Genomic DNA, 15006 nt, shown 5'->3' with positions numbered 1-15006 from the left:
CCTCCTCCCCTGCTGCCCATCTCTGCTTTGTCACAGCCGCTCTGGTCCCTCCTGTGCCTCGGGAGCACTTTGGACTCCAGAAAGCCCCAGGAGATGTGGAGAAGGAGATGTGGATAGCTGTAGGAAGCCTGTAGTTGCTCTCAGGGAAGAGATTACATGATGCAGTACCCACAGTAGCTGGGGATGGAGTTTCATGATGCAGAAGGTCTGTCCTTAAGCAGTGCTCCTGTGCAGTCCTGCAGGGCTTCACTCCTCAGCAAGGATCTTGACCTTGCTTGAGCAGAGCAGTGTCCACCCTGTGCAATCCCCGAGGTGGACACCACAGCCCATCCCACATCCCCTTCCCACTTCTGCTCTGCCATCTGGCACCAGAACAAGAAAGCAGAGTCTCCTGCAGCCCAAACTCCCACCAAAAGATGCAGAACCCCCCAAAATTCCACCCTCCACAGACAGTTCCTGTGCTGTGTCCCCATCCCACAGCGAACAGGCTCTCAGCCCTGCTCCCCTCTGCTCTCTGGGTGCTGCCTTCCCCTGCTCCTCTCTTTTGACAGCAGGAGAAGACATTTCCCACACCAGAAACCCGACTGCACTTGGCCCAAATTGATTCAGTGTTTGGTAGAAATACATAACCCGGAGCAAGAAACAGCAAAATCAAAAGATTAATTGGATTTGCACGTGGAGTTTCTGCTACAAGCTGCTGCCAGCGTTTCCCCCTACCCTCCCCTCCTCTCCCCATCGTGCCTGACGGTGCAGCAAAGCTGAGCTGTAAACACTGCTGAGGTGGGACCTGGGGAGGATGCTGGGGATGTGGGCACCCCCCTCACAGTGGCAATGCTGACTGGCACCTACCTGCGTGCTCCTCGGGATCCTAAGCAAGTTCTTATAATGCCTCACAGGGATTACAGTAAAGAGCTTTATTGTCAGGAGGGAGCGAGATGGGGATTCAACCACTGAGATTTTTGAGGGAGAGATGCCTGGGAAGGGAGAGGCAGCAAAAAAAGGAAGAGAGTGGGGGGAAGAAAGAGTCGGCTAATGATGTGCTAAAATGCAACAGCACCTTCATGAAATATTCACTGCCTCAAACGCGTCTAATATTAAAGATTAAATGTCCTGGGATTTGTCCTAGCGACTTCGAAGCACTGATTTATGATCTGTCAAAAGCTGCTAACCTCATGATTCATAACAGGAGCAGCAGGAACATTGCTGCTCCAAAGGGAAAGAGTTGGGAGAGAGATGGCAGCGCTTGGCCCTGCTCAGGCTCTGCCGTGCCTGGGGGCTGGGGCGGTCTCGGTGCAAGAAAACACAGGTCCTAATGGCTCCATCAGTGATTTTAAAAAAAGAAAAGTTATTTTTTCTTGGGTGCTTAGTACGCAAGTTTCCCCAGCCCTGCTGTGGATCATTAATTCCTGGCGCTTATTACATAACAAATATATGCTCTGCAAATGAGAGACATCTCAAAGTGCTTGCGAAGCAGAGCTGGGAGTTTTAGGGCACTGGCTCACGCTCGGCTCCTGCCACAGAAATTAGAGCAAGGAAAGAAATAAACACCTAGAGAGGTCAGCATCCCCATGGCCCAAACTCCTCCGCCCATATCGGTGGCTGGGGGTCCTGGGTGGTGAGCCCCCTTCCCACGGTGCAGGAGGGTTTATTTTGTCTGCTGGCTTGTTTACTGCTCCGTCAGTTTGGCACCAGAAGGAGGAACTCTATCAACCAGGAGAAATATTGATTTTATCGACCCCAATCCTGGAGTTTCAGCAGCTACAGCTGGTGCTCAAGACTTTATTGGGAGGTTTATTGGGAGGTTTATTTCAGTAAGTGAGAGGGCAAGTGGTGGCACCAGCTGGGGAGAGATCCAGGGCAGGAGAGGGTGGGGATCAGCTTTCTGCAGGTTTCCCAGGGTGATCTACACCCCTTTGGCAGAGTTTTGGAAACTGGATAGGAAGGCTCCTAGCACAGGATCAGCAGAGTGCTGCAGTCCGCTGGAAGAGTGAGGACTCCATCACCTCTGGTCAGATGGTTTAGGATCTGTTCCTCTATCAAGAACCATGAGCTGACAATTAGTGGGGCTTCCAAAAAAATTCAGCAGAACCTGCTGTGCTCGTACAGCTTCTCAGGATCTTTTGCCCTCTCCCCAACAGCATCCCCCTTCATTCTTTGGCCCCCAAAACTACTCTGTTATTTTCAGTCTGTCCCCATCCTTCCCACACACAGTGCTGAGCCAGGGAGGATGCTGAGCCTGGCTAACCCCCATGGAATGAGAAACACCTGAAAAAGCGCCTGGAGTGGGGGGAACAGGGTTCCCATACCTCTAAGCCCTCTTCAGGGTGTGCTTTTCAACATGCTGCTAAAATAAATCAAACCATCAAAAAGCCAGACTAAAATGTTTTTGTTCAAAGCAGCTGCATCTGAGATGGACACAGTTATCCACTCAACCCTGCTGCAGCTAAGTTAGGATTCAAGCTGAGCTTGAAGCCAAAGTCAACCAAAGTAACCAAGTTTGACAAATAACTGCACCTGGAGCTGGATGCAATTTCCACAGGTCCTGCACACGCCTCTGTGCAGCGTTCAGCTACTGCAGGAGCACAAATGAATCAGGATCTACCAACCCCCAGAACAAGAATCCTGCTCCCACTGCCACCACCCCGCACCCTGCCCATGGCACAGACCTTCCTCTGCTTTGGATTCAGAAGCCACAAACCAGGTTGGATAATCCATGGCAATTTTTCAGCTGTTACAGCCAAAGGAAGGATCACTGCTCACTCAGAATAAATGAGGGCAGGTCCCAGAGCTCAGCTCTGGAGGTCCAACATTGTATTTCCAGTGTGTTATTAAGCAGGTGGAAGCTTTAGCTCTCTTTTTTTTTTTTTTTACAGAAAATCTGGAAATTGCTGAACTCTCTTCATTACACTCTCCACGCTGTCCTGCTGCTTCTGCTGGAATGGGGAATGGGATCCCACACTGCTCCCGCACCCTCCCAGCACCAGAGCTGGGCTGCAGGATGAGCCATCAGCATGCCAGGATAAGCCTGTTAGCCTCATTATCGAGAGAGCTGATCCCTGGTGATAATGCTGCCAGAATCCCCCTAATCCACCCACCCCGTGCACAGCAGAAGAGGAGGCTCCCAGAGTCCCTGTGCTCCCAGGGAAGCTGCTCTGTGCTGGCACTGGCACTTTTATTTAAGGAGCTGGAGGAGCTTTGGCAGTGGTGGAGCAAAGCTGTTGCTTGTCAGCCTTCTCTTGGCGCTGCTGGTGTCTGTGATTCCCTCCTGCATGACCTCCAGTGCTGGTACTCACCCTTGTCCTGGAGGAATGCCCAGGGCTGTGCCCCAGCTGCACAGGTACGTGCTGGGGACAACTCCAGAGCCTAGCCAGGGTGGCAGCCTGATCCCAAAGGCTGTGGGGCTATAAACACACACCTTTCCAGCAGTGTGAGCACTGCACAAACACGCTCACACCTGTTTCAGGGCTGCCTCTCCCACCCAAAGGGATACAGAGCTCAGCCACAGCTGTTGTGTCCTCTCCTCTCTGGACCCACACACCCCTGCAGGGAAAACACCAGCCCCAGCAGAGCATCCTCAGTGCCCCTGAGCCTCAAAGCTGCAGCACCACGTTCCCAACCTCCCAGTAAAACTCTCTGAAAAGCTCCTCTTCTACCCCTGGCAACTGCTGTTCCTGCTCTTCAGGGATGGCACTTCCCAAACCTGAGCCTCTGCTTCATCCTGATGGGAAATTCAACCTTTCTAGAGGCAGTTTAGCACTCAAGGAACAAGACAAAGAAAGTGGCTCCTTCCCTGCTGACCTGGCACAGAGCATGGAGGGAAAACCTGGAGTGAATTTGAGAGTTATCCCTCCTCTACCCCTGCTGCAAGTCACCCTCCTCACCCTCATCATCCACCACAGCACTTAAGTGCAAGCTTAACCTCCAAGGATTGTGCCTGAATTTAAGCTCTGCACAGATTTAATTCTCATTATCATCTGCTCAGCTCCTACACCGCAACCTCCGAGGAACACAGGAGCTGATGCAGGGAAGCAGAGAGGTCCCAGGGGTGGCCTGTGTGCCACAGCTGTCACCTTCTGAGCTGGGCACTGCCCCACAGCTGGCCATGCAGGGGTGAGAAGCCCCCACAGCACTGGTTGGATGGTCCAGTCAGGGGGTTGGGTTCTGGAGCAGCTCCATACAGCAAAACCCATCCCTCTTCCCTCCTCCCTGTGCTCTTTAGACAAGCACAGAAAATGCCATTACAAGAACATTAGCAGCTGCAGGATTAAACACTCTAATGGCAGAAAATGAGAGTGCAAAGACAGCACAGATAACCTTAACTCGGCCCCTCGCAGGCACGAGTTCTGATTGCTGTTTATGTATAACACTTCAGCCTGGAGCTAAATTAGCTTGGGAGTTAACTGCCTCCTGCCCTGCCTGGTGCACGAGGCAAGCTGAGCCACCACAGGAGAAGGAATGGGATATTACATGGGTTTTGACCAAGTTATTAAACCCCATACCTTAGAGAGACAGAGCCTCATCCTATACAAGTCTAAGTCAATAAAGGCACCGGGATCCTCCAATGGTGAAAATAGCATCAAAAGTGCACAAAAACAAACAAATATTACTTAATGTGCACAGAACCTGCGTGGTGTTAAACTGAGCTATAGGAAGGAATGGCTGTTTCCATAAACACAAATACACCCTCGCCAGGGTTGGTCATTCCTGATTTGCATGCTCAGCTCTGCAACCTCCAAATCCCCTTAACAGGTTGCCTTTAAAAAAAATAGCTCTGTGTAAAATGACTTTCATCTGCCTCCTGCCCACAACACACCTCTGTCCTACCCAGACAGCAGTGCCATCTGTGGCTCTGGTGACAAACTGGCCCATTTGGACGATGATGGAAACCCTTTTTTTTTTTTTTTTAATTTCCTCCTGCCACAATTTCCAGAAAAGAACCTTTGCTACTACGTTTCATCTGGTTCTTTCAAGCTCATGCTTACTCCTTTTGTGTGGGGGGGAGATACCAATTATGGATGCAATGAGAGAATTTTGATGAAGAAAAGTCTGATTTATGGATGGGGGGAAAAAAAATTCAACACATTTGCACCTGCTAATCAAGGTAGCTATCCATCTCATTTATGCCACTGCTCCAGCAAGCCCGACAGCACAAAATCAGAGGCTGTTTCTTCCAGCATTTGGCCCTGAGGGACTGATTCTCCAGCAGGTCTATTCAGCAATGCCCACAGAATGTGCAAGTGAATCAGTTTTGTGCATACAGAGCAGGTAATTGTGCTCACAAATCAGGATTTGCATATGCTGCTGGAAAGGGATGCTCTCATCCAGGCTGGTAAGGGAGGCCAGCGAGGCAGCAAGCACTCCTGGATTTTACCCAGGGGTACCCCAGAGCGTGGCACGAGCGGCAGCAGCGGCAGTGCTCCCACATCTCTTCAAAATGTGGAGAGTGAGGAGAGCTGACAGCCAGTCCCACAAGACAGCAAAGCTTCCCTGTTCTGTCTTGAGCAGCGAAGGCAGCACCTGCCAGGAGGATGGGGGATTTTGGCTGAACATCCCCAGCCAAGGAGAGCACCCTGCCCCGGAGAGGTGCCTGTCCCACCTGATGTGGCAGCTGGGCACGGTCACCGTGTCACTGTGCTGGGAGCAGCCCCTCAGCAATGTCCATTTGTCTCTGGATTTGCAGTCAGACCAACCAGCCTGGCCGTTTCCAAGGCAGGAGGGATGAGGGAGATGACATTTTGCTCATGTGCAGATGTCAGTGCTCCCTCTGAAACGCTCTGATGAGCTGGGGCTTTGCAACACAGGTTTCAAATTTGTCAGGGGGGCAGCAATCATTTAATTAAAGAGTGAGTCACACGACAGAGATGCGAGGGAAGGCAAATTAAGGTCAGGCATTTGTGGATTTTGGCATTTCCTAGTGTTTCAGAGCCTCAGTTTTCACTGCTTCATTCTTCACGCTGAAGGAGTACTGGGTGTCCAGAGTCACAAGTCAATGTATTGTAGAGACAATTCCCATCCAAAACTCCAACCCAAAGAGTGTTCAGAGAGAGGTAAGAGTGTCTCCTGAGAGACATGTGGCCTGGACTCTCTGTCCAAGTGTGTGCCAGGAGCCCATGGCACTGCCACCAAGGATAGCTCCTGCCCACAGGGGCTTGCACCTCGGAGCAAGGAAGCCTTGGACGAGGATGAACCCACACTGCCACGGAGCAGCTCCAAGGATGAGGCTGACATCAGATTAGCCATAAATGTGCTGGAGGCCCTCAGTACTGGCTCTGCTGCTCTTCACAGGGGCAACTTTGAAGGCTTTCAGCCTCCAGAGAGGACAAACTTCATTCCACCATTTCTCATGGATGCTCTGTCCAGCCCAAGAAGGCAGAGGACAGGGGAATCCCTGGCACCCATTACTTGGGATGCTCACAGGGAAGATAAAATCCCTGACCCAAAAAGGTTGAAATCCAGACAGGATTTATGTGCTGCAGTAAAACCACAGGCCTTCCTCTCTCATAGTGATAAAAATAAATCACCCTTAAAAATAGAATGACATTAATAAAAATAAATCTAAAAGTACATGCAGTGTATCATGGGGTTACAGTCTGCCTCAGCCTGGTGGGGAAACTTCTCAGTAGCTAAAGGCTGGTCAATGCTGATGAACAGACATGGTGCACAATATCCTGTGGTCTGGGGTCAAGCAGGTACTTCCAAAGGCCTAATTTCAGTTCTTGTGAAGTTTGGACCTCTTAAGGGAGTCTTCAATTTAGGCTATGAAGGTCAGCAGCCCCAGCAGCCAGTCCTGCTCCATCCATGCAGATCCAAGTGGCAGGAACAGCAATAAAACTCTGGTTTATTCATGTGCACACTCCCAGGTTGGAGAGAGGGGGAAGAAAGCCACAGACTGATTTCAGGAGAGGGTCCTGAAGGCTGAGATCCAGGCTGCTCTGCCCCCACCATGGGCAAGCAGGGACTGTGGGCACAGGGCTGGGAGCCGCAGAGCAGCTGCTGAGGGTCAGCTCCAGCACAGAGCTGGGGCAGAGAAACTCCCAGGATAATGAGCATTGCTGCCATCCCTGCAAACAAGATCTGACACATCCTGCTCAAGCATGGGGCATCCAGCAAGAGCAACAAGCTGCTCTGGGAGCTGGGGACGGCACGGGAGAGCAGCTCTCCTCACAACCGAGGCCATGCCAGGATCCAGCCAGCCCTGCTCCCTGCCAAGGACAGGGCTGGAGAGGGGAGCCACAGGGCTCTTCCAGCAGGGGAGTCGTGGTCTGGCTCCATACGGGCTCCCCGTGGTTGCTGCTGGAGGCAGAGTTGTTTCTCTCCTCTGAACCAGGGGACAGCTGGATCCATCTCCCCTCTCCCACTGAGGTGGCTGCATTGTGCCAGTGCCTGAAACAAAAATCCTGCTCTGTGACATCTGGATGAGAAGAGCCTCCTCCTGCACCATCTCCATCTGTCAGCATGGCTGTTGGCACCTCCCTGCCCTCCCTGGGGCTTTAGGTGATGCCCAGGGCTGTCTACACAGGGAATTCATCCAGCATCACCGTTCTGCTGCAGCTGTGCCTGCCAGTGCCTCTGTGCAGACAAGCCTTGAGGAACAGGAATATTAAGAAGAGAAGATTGCCTTGACCAGGAAAATGAGTTTGTAAAACCAAGTTCAGTATTTGCATCTCAACTGAGCAGGGAGGGATGAGAACAGGGTCACCCCCAGCACCCCATGAGGTGTTCACGACTCTGAAGGATTTCTTATTCTAATCTTTGTATTAATGACAGTCAGGGGCTTTGGGAGGCTTAGGAAAAGCCTTCTCCACAGTGAGCCATCCTTGAAACCCTCTGGCAGAACCAGACCCTGACATCCTTACCTGCAGCCATGGGTCTCATACACACAGGAGGTGAAGAAGCTCATTGCTGAGGGGGAAGCAGCTCGCATGGAGAGCTGGGACTGAGCTGGGATGGCACCTCTGCAAGGACATGGAGGTTTGGGGGCTCTTCAGAGGCTCAGCAAGCCAGGACCACCAGGGACACTTGTCTCCACACCACCAAGAAGGCATCCAAGCCAAAGCTGGTGAGTCACAGCACAAAAACCCAGCAGAGTCCCCAAAACACCTTACTGTGCAAGGTCCTGTCACCCTGGGCTGTTTGCTGCGTTCTTGGCTCCCTGCAGACTCCAGAACTCCCATGTGGGATCCAGTGGAGACAGAAGGGAAGGTGGCACCTGTCCTTTGCCCAGCCCCACACCTGAGTCCCAGCAGGGCTGGCTGCTCCTCCACAGGCAGGACACGCTCAGCAGAACACTCATTTAGACATGAGGAAGGATGGCAGAGTTCACAACTCCACCAGGAAGGGCTGGAGGACAGATCCAACCCAGGCAACCACCAGGCACGAGTACTAACGGGAATCATGGTGCTCTACATGTAAATGGCCAGAAAAGAAAAAGGGGTGGAGATAGGGCAAGCTCATGAGTGGTGTTCCAGGCTGGACAGCAGGACAACCCAACTTAGAAGTAGATAAACACCACATGCCTGCAGCTGCCATACCAAACAACTGGTAGACCCACCATTTCAAATCTTCTTCACATGTTGCTGATAGGGGTGACCACTTTGTGACCCTGCTAGCACCTCACCAGGCAGAGGTGAGCCAAGAGGGCTCAAAGTACCCAGTGACAGACCTCCTCATCTCCGAGCTTTCCAAGGTCTTCACTCTCCCCCAGCTTCCCTTACCTGTGTCTTGGTCACACAGCTGCTCACAGGCGTCAGTTGTCCTCTGTCCACAGAGGTCTCTCACCCAGGGGGACGTGGCATTGATCTGATAGTACAGGGACAGCTTGGCTGGGTTAAGCCAGTCAGAGATGTCCAAGTAGCTCCCCTCGCTCACAACAAAGCTGCTGCCTGGGGGAGTTGGAAAAAAGTGTGTTAGGTGAGTGTGCAAATATGAAAGAAAAACCCCAGATGTGCATTTTGGCCCAACATCAGAACACTGCACCCTTCAGGAGCTGCTGTGATGACAATATCTGCAAAATAATAATGAGTTCACTGACAGCTGGTCCCAAAGAACTTCATTTGACCATTCTTCTTCAGAGGAATGTACTCCAGCAAATGGTCCACCAGCTCCTCTGCCCAGACACTTCCCTACCCTTACACTACTAGGATTTGACTCCCAGGTCTCTGCAGAAACATGCACCAGTGGAATTATTCTGATCTGCAGTCAGAGCACCACTGCCCCAGCTCAGGGAGGTGCTGTCCTGGATGCTCCTGGAGCTCAGGGCACACATGGGCAGCAGCAGCAGGGCCTGTTCACCTTCTGTTGAAGGTGGGTGGATTGGGCCAACACACAACTTCTTGTATGAGTTGTCTCCTACCAGACACCCCCTCACCCTCTCCCTCCTGTGAGTTAGAAGTAAATTTCTGACAAAAATATTTTCTTACAAAATCTTATGCTTCTTTATTTTGCGAAGTGTATTTTTCCCCACTGGCATCTGGGAATATGCATCATCTAATTAGCCAAATAGATTTTCAGTTCAGCCCAATCATTTCCTTATCTAACATCTGAGGCCCAGCATCGCTTGGGGGATTTTGCAGGCACAGAGGTCCTCATTAACTCTGATCTTCAATTACATTGATTATAAGACTGCCTCCATAACAGTGCTGCACAGATCAGAGAGGAGCCAAAAAACCTCTGCCATTAAGTGGTGTTTTGCAAAACTCACCATGGTAAAAGCCTCTAAAAAGAGGGGAGAAGAAACCTACAGGGAGGAGTGGGCAAGGGAAGCTGCCAGGTAGCCAGGAACCCACAGCCTTTTCACTAAGCCTGAGGTCTTGCAACATGGGAAAGTTTGCAACTGCTGTCTGAAGATTGAAATCCTCCTCAGAGATTACCCAGGGATAGCAAGTCTACAGATCCAAGGCCTATTGTCATGAAACTTTAAGGTTTATGACCCTTAGTAAAAGATTAGGACACCATTCTTTTAAGCACCAACTTACTCTGATGGAAGCCAAGAGATGAAAAAAGCAGGACAATAAACCTGCAGAAACAACCACCCCACATGAACCTGCTTGAATACAAACTCTGGATCTCCTTTTGAAGAGGATCCCTGATGCTTAGCAAGAGGGAGCCCTCCTCACCCTCGTTCTGCACCACGTTATCCATGCAAAGGATAAAACAAGCAGAGCCTCAAGTCAAGCATCCCAGTGAGTGACCTCATTTTCAGGCATCCCAGGATCTCAGCACCATCCAAATCCAAGCCCTAATTTCCCATAAACTCAGGTCTTTGACACTCAGAGTGTTTATATACCATAAACATATTCACAGGCACATCTCTACACTCAAAGCCAATGGAGGCTGCCAAGCTACTGACTGCTCAAGCAAATGAGAATTAGACGTCAGAATCCAGCGGCTCTGGAGACACAGCAAGGCAGGAGCTGCCCCGCCAAGGCTGCAGGATACATCTCAATCAGACACAAGGCAGCAGTAAATCACTGGCTAAACCCCCCAGCACTGCTGGAAAGCAGAGAAACACCGAGCACAAAGAAGTTTCTTAGAGACACACGGTCTTATCTGCAATTAGTCTTTTCAATGAATTTTTAAATATAGCCTTACATACCAATAACAACAACTGCTGGTTTCTTTTCCCAAACAGAAATGCATCGTGCACCCTTTGGGAGTGTTTACTATTTACATGTAGGTGTCTATGTAGTAACCTGTCAATTTTGTTTTCCTCCTGGTTTCCACGGCTCCCTAATAAAGAGCAAGGCTTGGGAATCACGTAGAGTTGTTTTGAGACCCAGCTACAGACAACTCTCTCTGCACCCAAGCACTGAAGAGTAAAACCCACAGCTCTTGATTAAATCCCTGCTTAATGAACCCCACTTCTGGTTAAAATCCAGCTTGGATGTGCAAACCCAACACGAACCAGACGTGTCATTCGTATTCAGAGAGATGAAGGTGGCTGGAGCTGGCAGAGGATCCTGACCCAGGACCTGCTGCACAGCGGGGTCAGGTGGGTGATGGAGGGGTGACCTCTGGAGCTCCCCAGCATGGAATCATTTAGGTGGAAAAGGCCTCTCAGATCATCAAATCCAGCTGTTCCCCCAGCACTGTCAAGGCAACCAGACCATGTCCCCAGGTGCCACATCCACACACCTTTTGAATCCCTTCAGGAATGGGAACTCCACTGCCCTGGGCAGCTGTGCCCTTTCTCTGAAGATATTTTTATTTATATCCAAACTGAATGTCCCCTGGTGGAACTCAAGGCCATTTCCTCCTCTCCTATTGTTTGTTACCTGGGAGAAGAGGCCAAACCCCACCTGGGGTTCCACCCTAAGGTCAGGGAGTTGTAGAGAATGAGAAGGTTCCCCTGAGCCTCCTTTTCTCCAGCTCCCTCAGCTGCTCCTCATCAGACTTGTGCTCCAGCTCCTTCTCTGGCTCCAGTTATTTTGAAGATTAATCATTTATTTTGATTTTTACTAAGTCTGATTGAGAAATCAGCCTCATTATCAGGTTTTTCAGTGGGTTTGTGTTTGTTTGAAAAGCATCAGTGAAAACATTTAAATCCAAAATTCCTGAATTCAGGCTCAGTGGAAAATGGAGTCTAAAAAAACCCCAGACCTGGGGAAATTAAAGTTTTTTGTTTCCTTCCTCCTTCTTTCCTTCCTTCCTCCCTTCCTTCCCTTTATTTTCCTCCTTTTCCTTCCTCAGAGGAGGGAGGAGACAACTTCCAGCAAGGAAACTTCTCACACCTCCGAAGCTGAGTGTGTGGCAAGATTTTGAGAGACGTTCACAGACACTCTCATCACCTTCGCTCCCACTGAAAACACAAACAAACAAACAAACACCCCAATCTCTATCCCTTTATAGCTTGCCTGGGAAATAAATAACAGAAAAAGGCATTCTACACATATTTTGAAAGCTAAAATTCTGCTGATTTCAAAGCCTTTTCACAATTTTTTTTCTCTTCACTTTCAAAGAATCCACACGTAGAGAACAGTTTTCAAAAGTCACCGTCATGTACATATCAAAACCACCTTGAAAAGCTCAGAAAGGGCAGGTTGAGGAACAAATCCTTTTAGAAACTACCAAGAACAAACATCTTTTAAGCAAGAGCTGCTTCAAACACCTTCAGCTTGCTGGGAACATCAGCTGGGCTTGTTTTCCACAACTGCAATCTCTGAATGGAGGGACAGGGAGTCATGCGGGACTTGACGGGGGTAGAACCCCTATAAAGCACCCTCCTAAAACCTTCCTCGAGCACCTCAGACCCTACTAAATCCCCCCCAAGGCCAGTTTGAAGCACACCTTCAGCTGCTGCCTGCAGTCCCCAGAGCAGGTCCAGCACAGACACTCTGAAGACACCTGGAGGCACTGTCCACCCTGCTGTCCTCTGCTGCCAACCTCCCAGCTGTCCTCCCAGACACAAACTTCAAGCTTCCCACTCTAAGCCTTGCTGAAATCTCCCCTGAATGGAGACCTTTAGGTCTCAGGGTAAAGCGACCATCAACCAAATAAAATGACGACTCTGCAGCCAGGAGCGCGTACCAGGGCACGTCCCTCAAATGCTCTCGGCTTTAGGAGCCAACCAATGCCATGGAGCAGCGTGGAGAACACCGGGACACAGCTACAACCCCCTCCCAGCTCCACAAGGTCCAGCAGCCCCCCAGGGGATTGATTTGTTTGGGTTTCTGTGTGTGTGTGTGTGTGTTTTGCACTCCCCCCATTCCTTCCCCAGCACTGATCAAAGCCCGATGAGTTAAGGCAGCATCAGTAGTTCATGTCTCTCATGCTGGGGTCTCCTTCAAAGTTCAGTAGAATTGCTTAAGCCTTGACAAAAGAGGCTTGAAGTTTTGACATTTCAAAAAATCATTTTCAAGAACACAACAGGATAAAACAGCTCAGAAAAGATATCTAACAAGGGAAAAGAACAAAGCACCCTAAAGGCAGCCAAAAGGGTTTGGCTTTTCCTTTCTCTTTCTTTTCAAGGGAAAAGATCAAAACATAATTTTTTTTGAAGAACATCTATTTCTTCCTCCCTCTGCTCTTTTTGTCATCTTTGGTCCATTCACTGTTTCTTGGCCAACAAAATTCCTTTTAATCTAAAATTAGTATTTTGTGTTGGAAAGCAATGGGAGGTCATACTATAGGTTGCTATTAATGTACCCAGCCCTGTGCTATCATACAGTTCTAATCCTGTTACAGATAGTTTTTATAAACACTAGAGGAAAGATGATCCCTCTTGCTTCATTCTATAGGTACAAAGAATAACCCTATTTGATTTCTTTAGACACCCTTTTTTCCCCTTTGTTAAACTTGAAAGAACATCGCCCAAAGAGACAACTCCTCCCCTATCAGCTCTTCCCCTTGATCAGCTCTCCCTCTCCTGCCCTGGGCCCAGGACAAACTTCTGCTTCTTCAATTTCTCCCAGGAAATGTCAAAGAACTGGACAGACTTTGGACGCCCAGGACACACAGGAACTGACTTAAGCAAGGAAATGGTTCTTGGGACAGGACTACACCCACAGACTAACACAGTGCTCAGCTTTGCCATCACTCTTCTCCTGCCCAGGTGATTTGGGAATAATTTAAATAGTTTTAGTCTGGTTTGAATCCAGGGACAGCATCACACCAGGTTCAAATCCAAGCCAACCCTCTTTATGGATTTTGTTGTTGCTTTTTTAATTATTTCTCTCTCTGTACAAGGTGAAATGCTTAAACAGGGAGTTATGATAGAAGGATTAGAGAACAGCACAAGCCTATAGACACATCTTTCATTCACTCCTTCCTCAGCTGAAGCACTCACAGTTTACATCCGCAGTGCCTGACTCCAGGGTGTATTTTCAGCACATAAACTGCACCCATGGGCTCTCATCTCCCCAACCCAACAATGATCAAACCTGGAGACCCCCATTCCCTCAAAACACCACCAATCCTGCCAGAGCTTTTCCACCCTGGCAAGCCAGAAGTCAATTAGCAGCACGTGTCTGTGTGTAATTACAGCTCAAACTGGCACAACCTTTCCTGTGGGAGGAGCAGGGTTACAATTTAAGTGTTAAATTGCACTTTCTTGATCGTTCTGACAGACTCTTTCTTTGGGTTTTCTTGTCAGTCACTCTTGATTTCTCCAGGGCTGAGCTCCTGACAAACAACACATGTATTTATAAGGCAGGTGATGGCCCAGCCAACTTTTCCTAAATTTAAGCAAGAGGGAATCTGCCCACCCTGCCTTGTGGTCAAGCTCATGCTGCAATGAGATCTCCCATGGCAGCTTTAGACAATGTAATTGTGGAGGTGTTGGAAAGATCACATCTCTGTCCTCAGGAGGCAGCTGGGCCAGCAGTGGTTGAGACAGAAATGAGACTCCTGGAAAAAAAAAAAAACTCTCCTTAATGCTCTGTATCTCCCAACTCCCATGCTGCAGCCCAGGGCTCTCTAACAGTGATGTTCTCCAGATATCAGAAAAGGAAATCCAGCCCAAATCTACCCACATCACAAAGCACACAGGAGCTGTGAAAAGCTTGTTGTATGAATGCACAAGTCAGTGTTTGCACCTCTCCATCTATGGGAGGGAGAGCAGGTTAGTTGGCCACAGATGTGCCATCCCTCCCAAATCTGAGGGTAAATGGTGCTGGCAGAGCTCAGCAGGTGCCAGGAGATGCCCTCTCCCCACAGGGTGGGCACCTCCTGCCTCTCTCAGGGTGGAACCTGAAGCAGCTCCTGCTGACACCATCCAAACGCCAACGCCAACCCCGCTGGCTTTGCTCCAGGGAATCCTGCAAAGGAGAAGGAAGAAACATTTGGCTTCCCCTGCAAATGGAGCTGCCCCAGGAGCTGGGAATGCCTCTGGCAAGCACAGGGCTGGGGAGCTGGGCAGCAGCTGAGCAGGTTCACAAGCCTGTCAAAGCCACGATAAAAACATGATGTACTTCAGCCTCCAGAATCTTATTAGTTCTTCATGCAAAGAGCGTTTATGCAATAAAACCGTCTTGGAATCCCTTTGATCCACGCTGATGCAGTTCATAAATT

General features: G+C 49.7%; 1 protein-coding gene across 1 annotated transcript in view; it reads right to left on the bottom strand.

Annotated features, from left to right (window-relative positions):
- The window catches only part of ASTN2 (astrotactin 2), a 304458-nt gene that overhangs the window by 172187 nt on the left and 117265 nt on the right, over positions 1–15006 (bottom strand). Inside the window, exon 7 of the mRNA XM_005527196.3 lies at positions 8715–8882. Coding sequence (XP_005527253.1) covers positions 8715–8882 — 168 coding nt within the window. The remainder of the gene's footprint in view (positions 1–8714; positions 8883–15006) is intronic.

Source organism: Pseudopodoces humilis, chromosome 22 (genome assembly GCF_049639895.1).
Source record: "Pseudopodoces humilis isolate 2021_Gansu_Grassland_sample_001 chromosome 22, ASM4963989v1, whole genome shotgun sequence".
Classification (NCBI taxonomy): domain Eukaryota; kingdom Metazoa; phylum Chordata; class Aves; order Passeriformes; family Paridae; genus Pseudopodoces; species Pseudopodoces humilis.
Note: the sequence above shows the minus strand (reverse complement) of the source record. Positions and strands in the feature narration are given on the sequence as shown.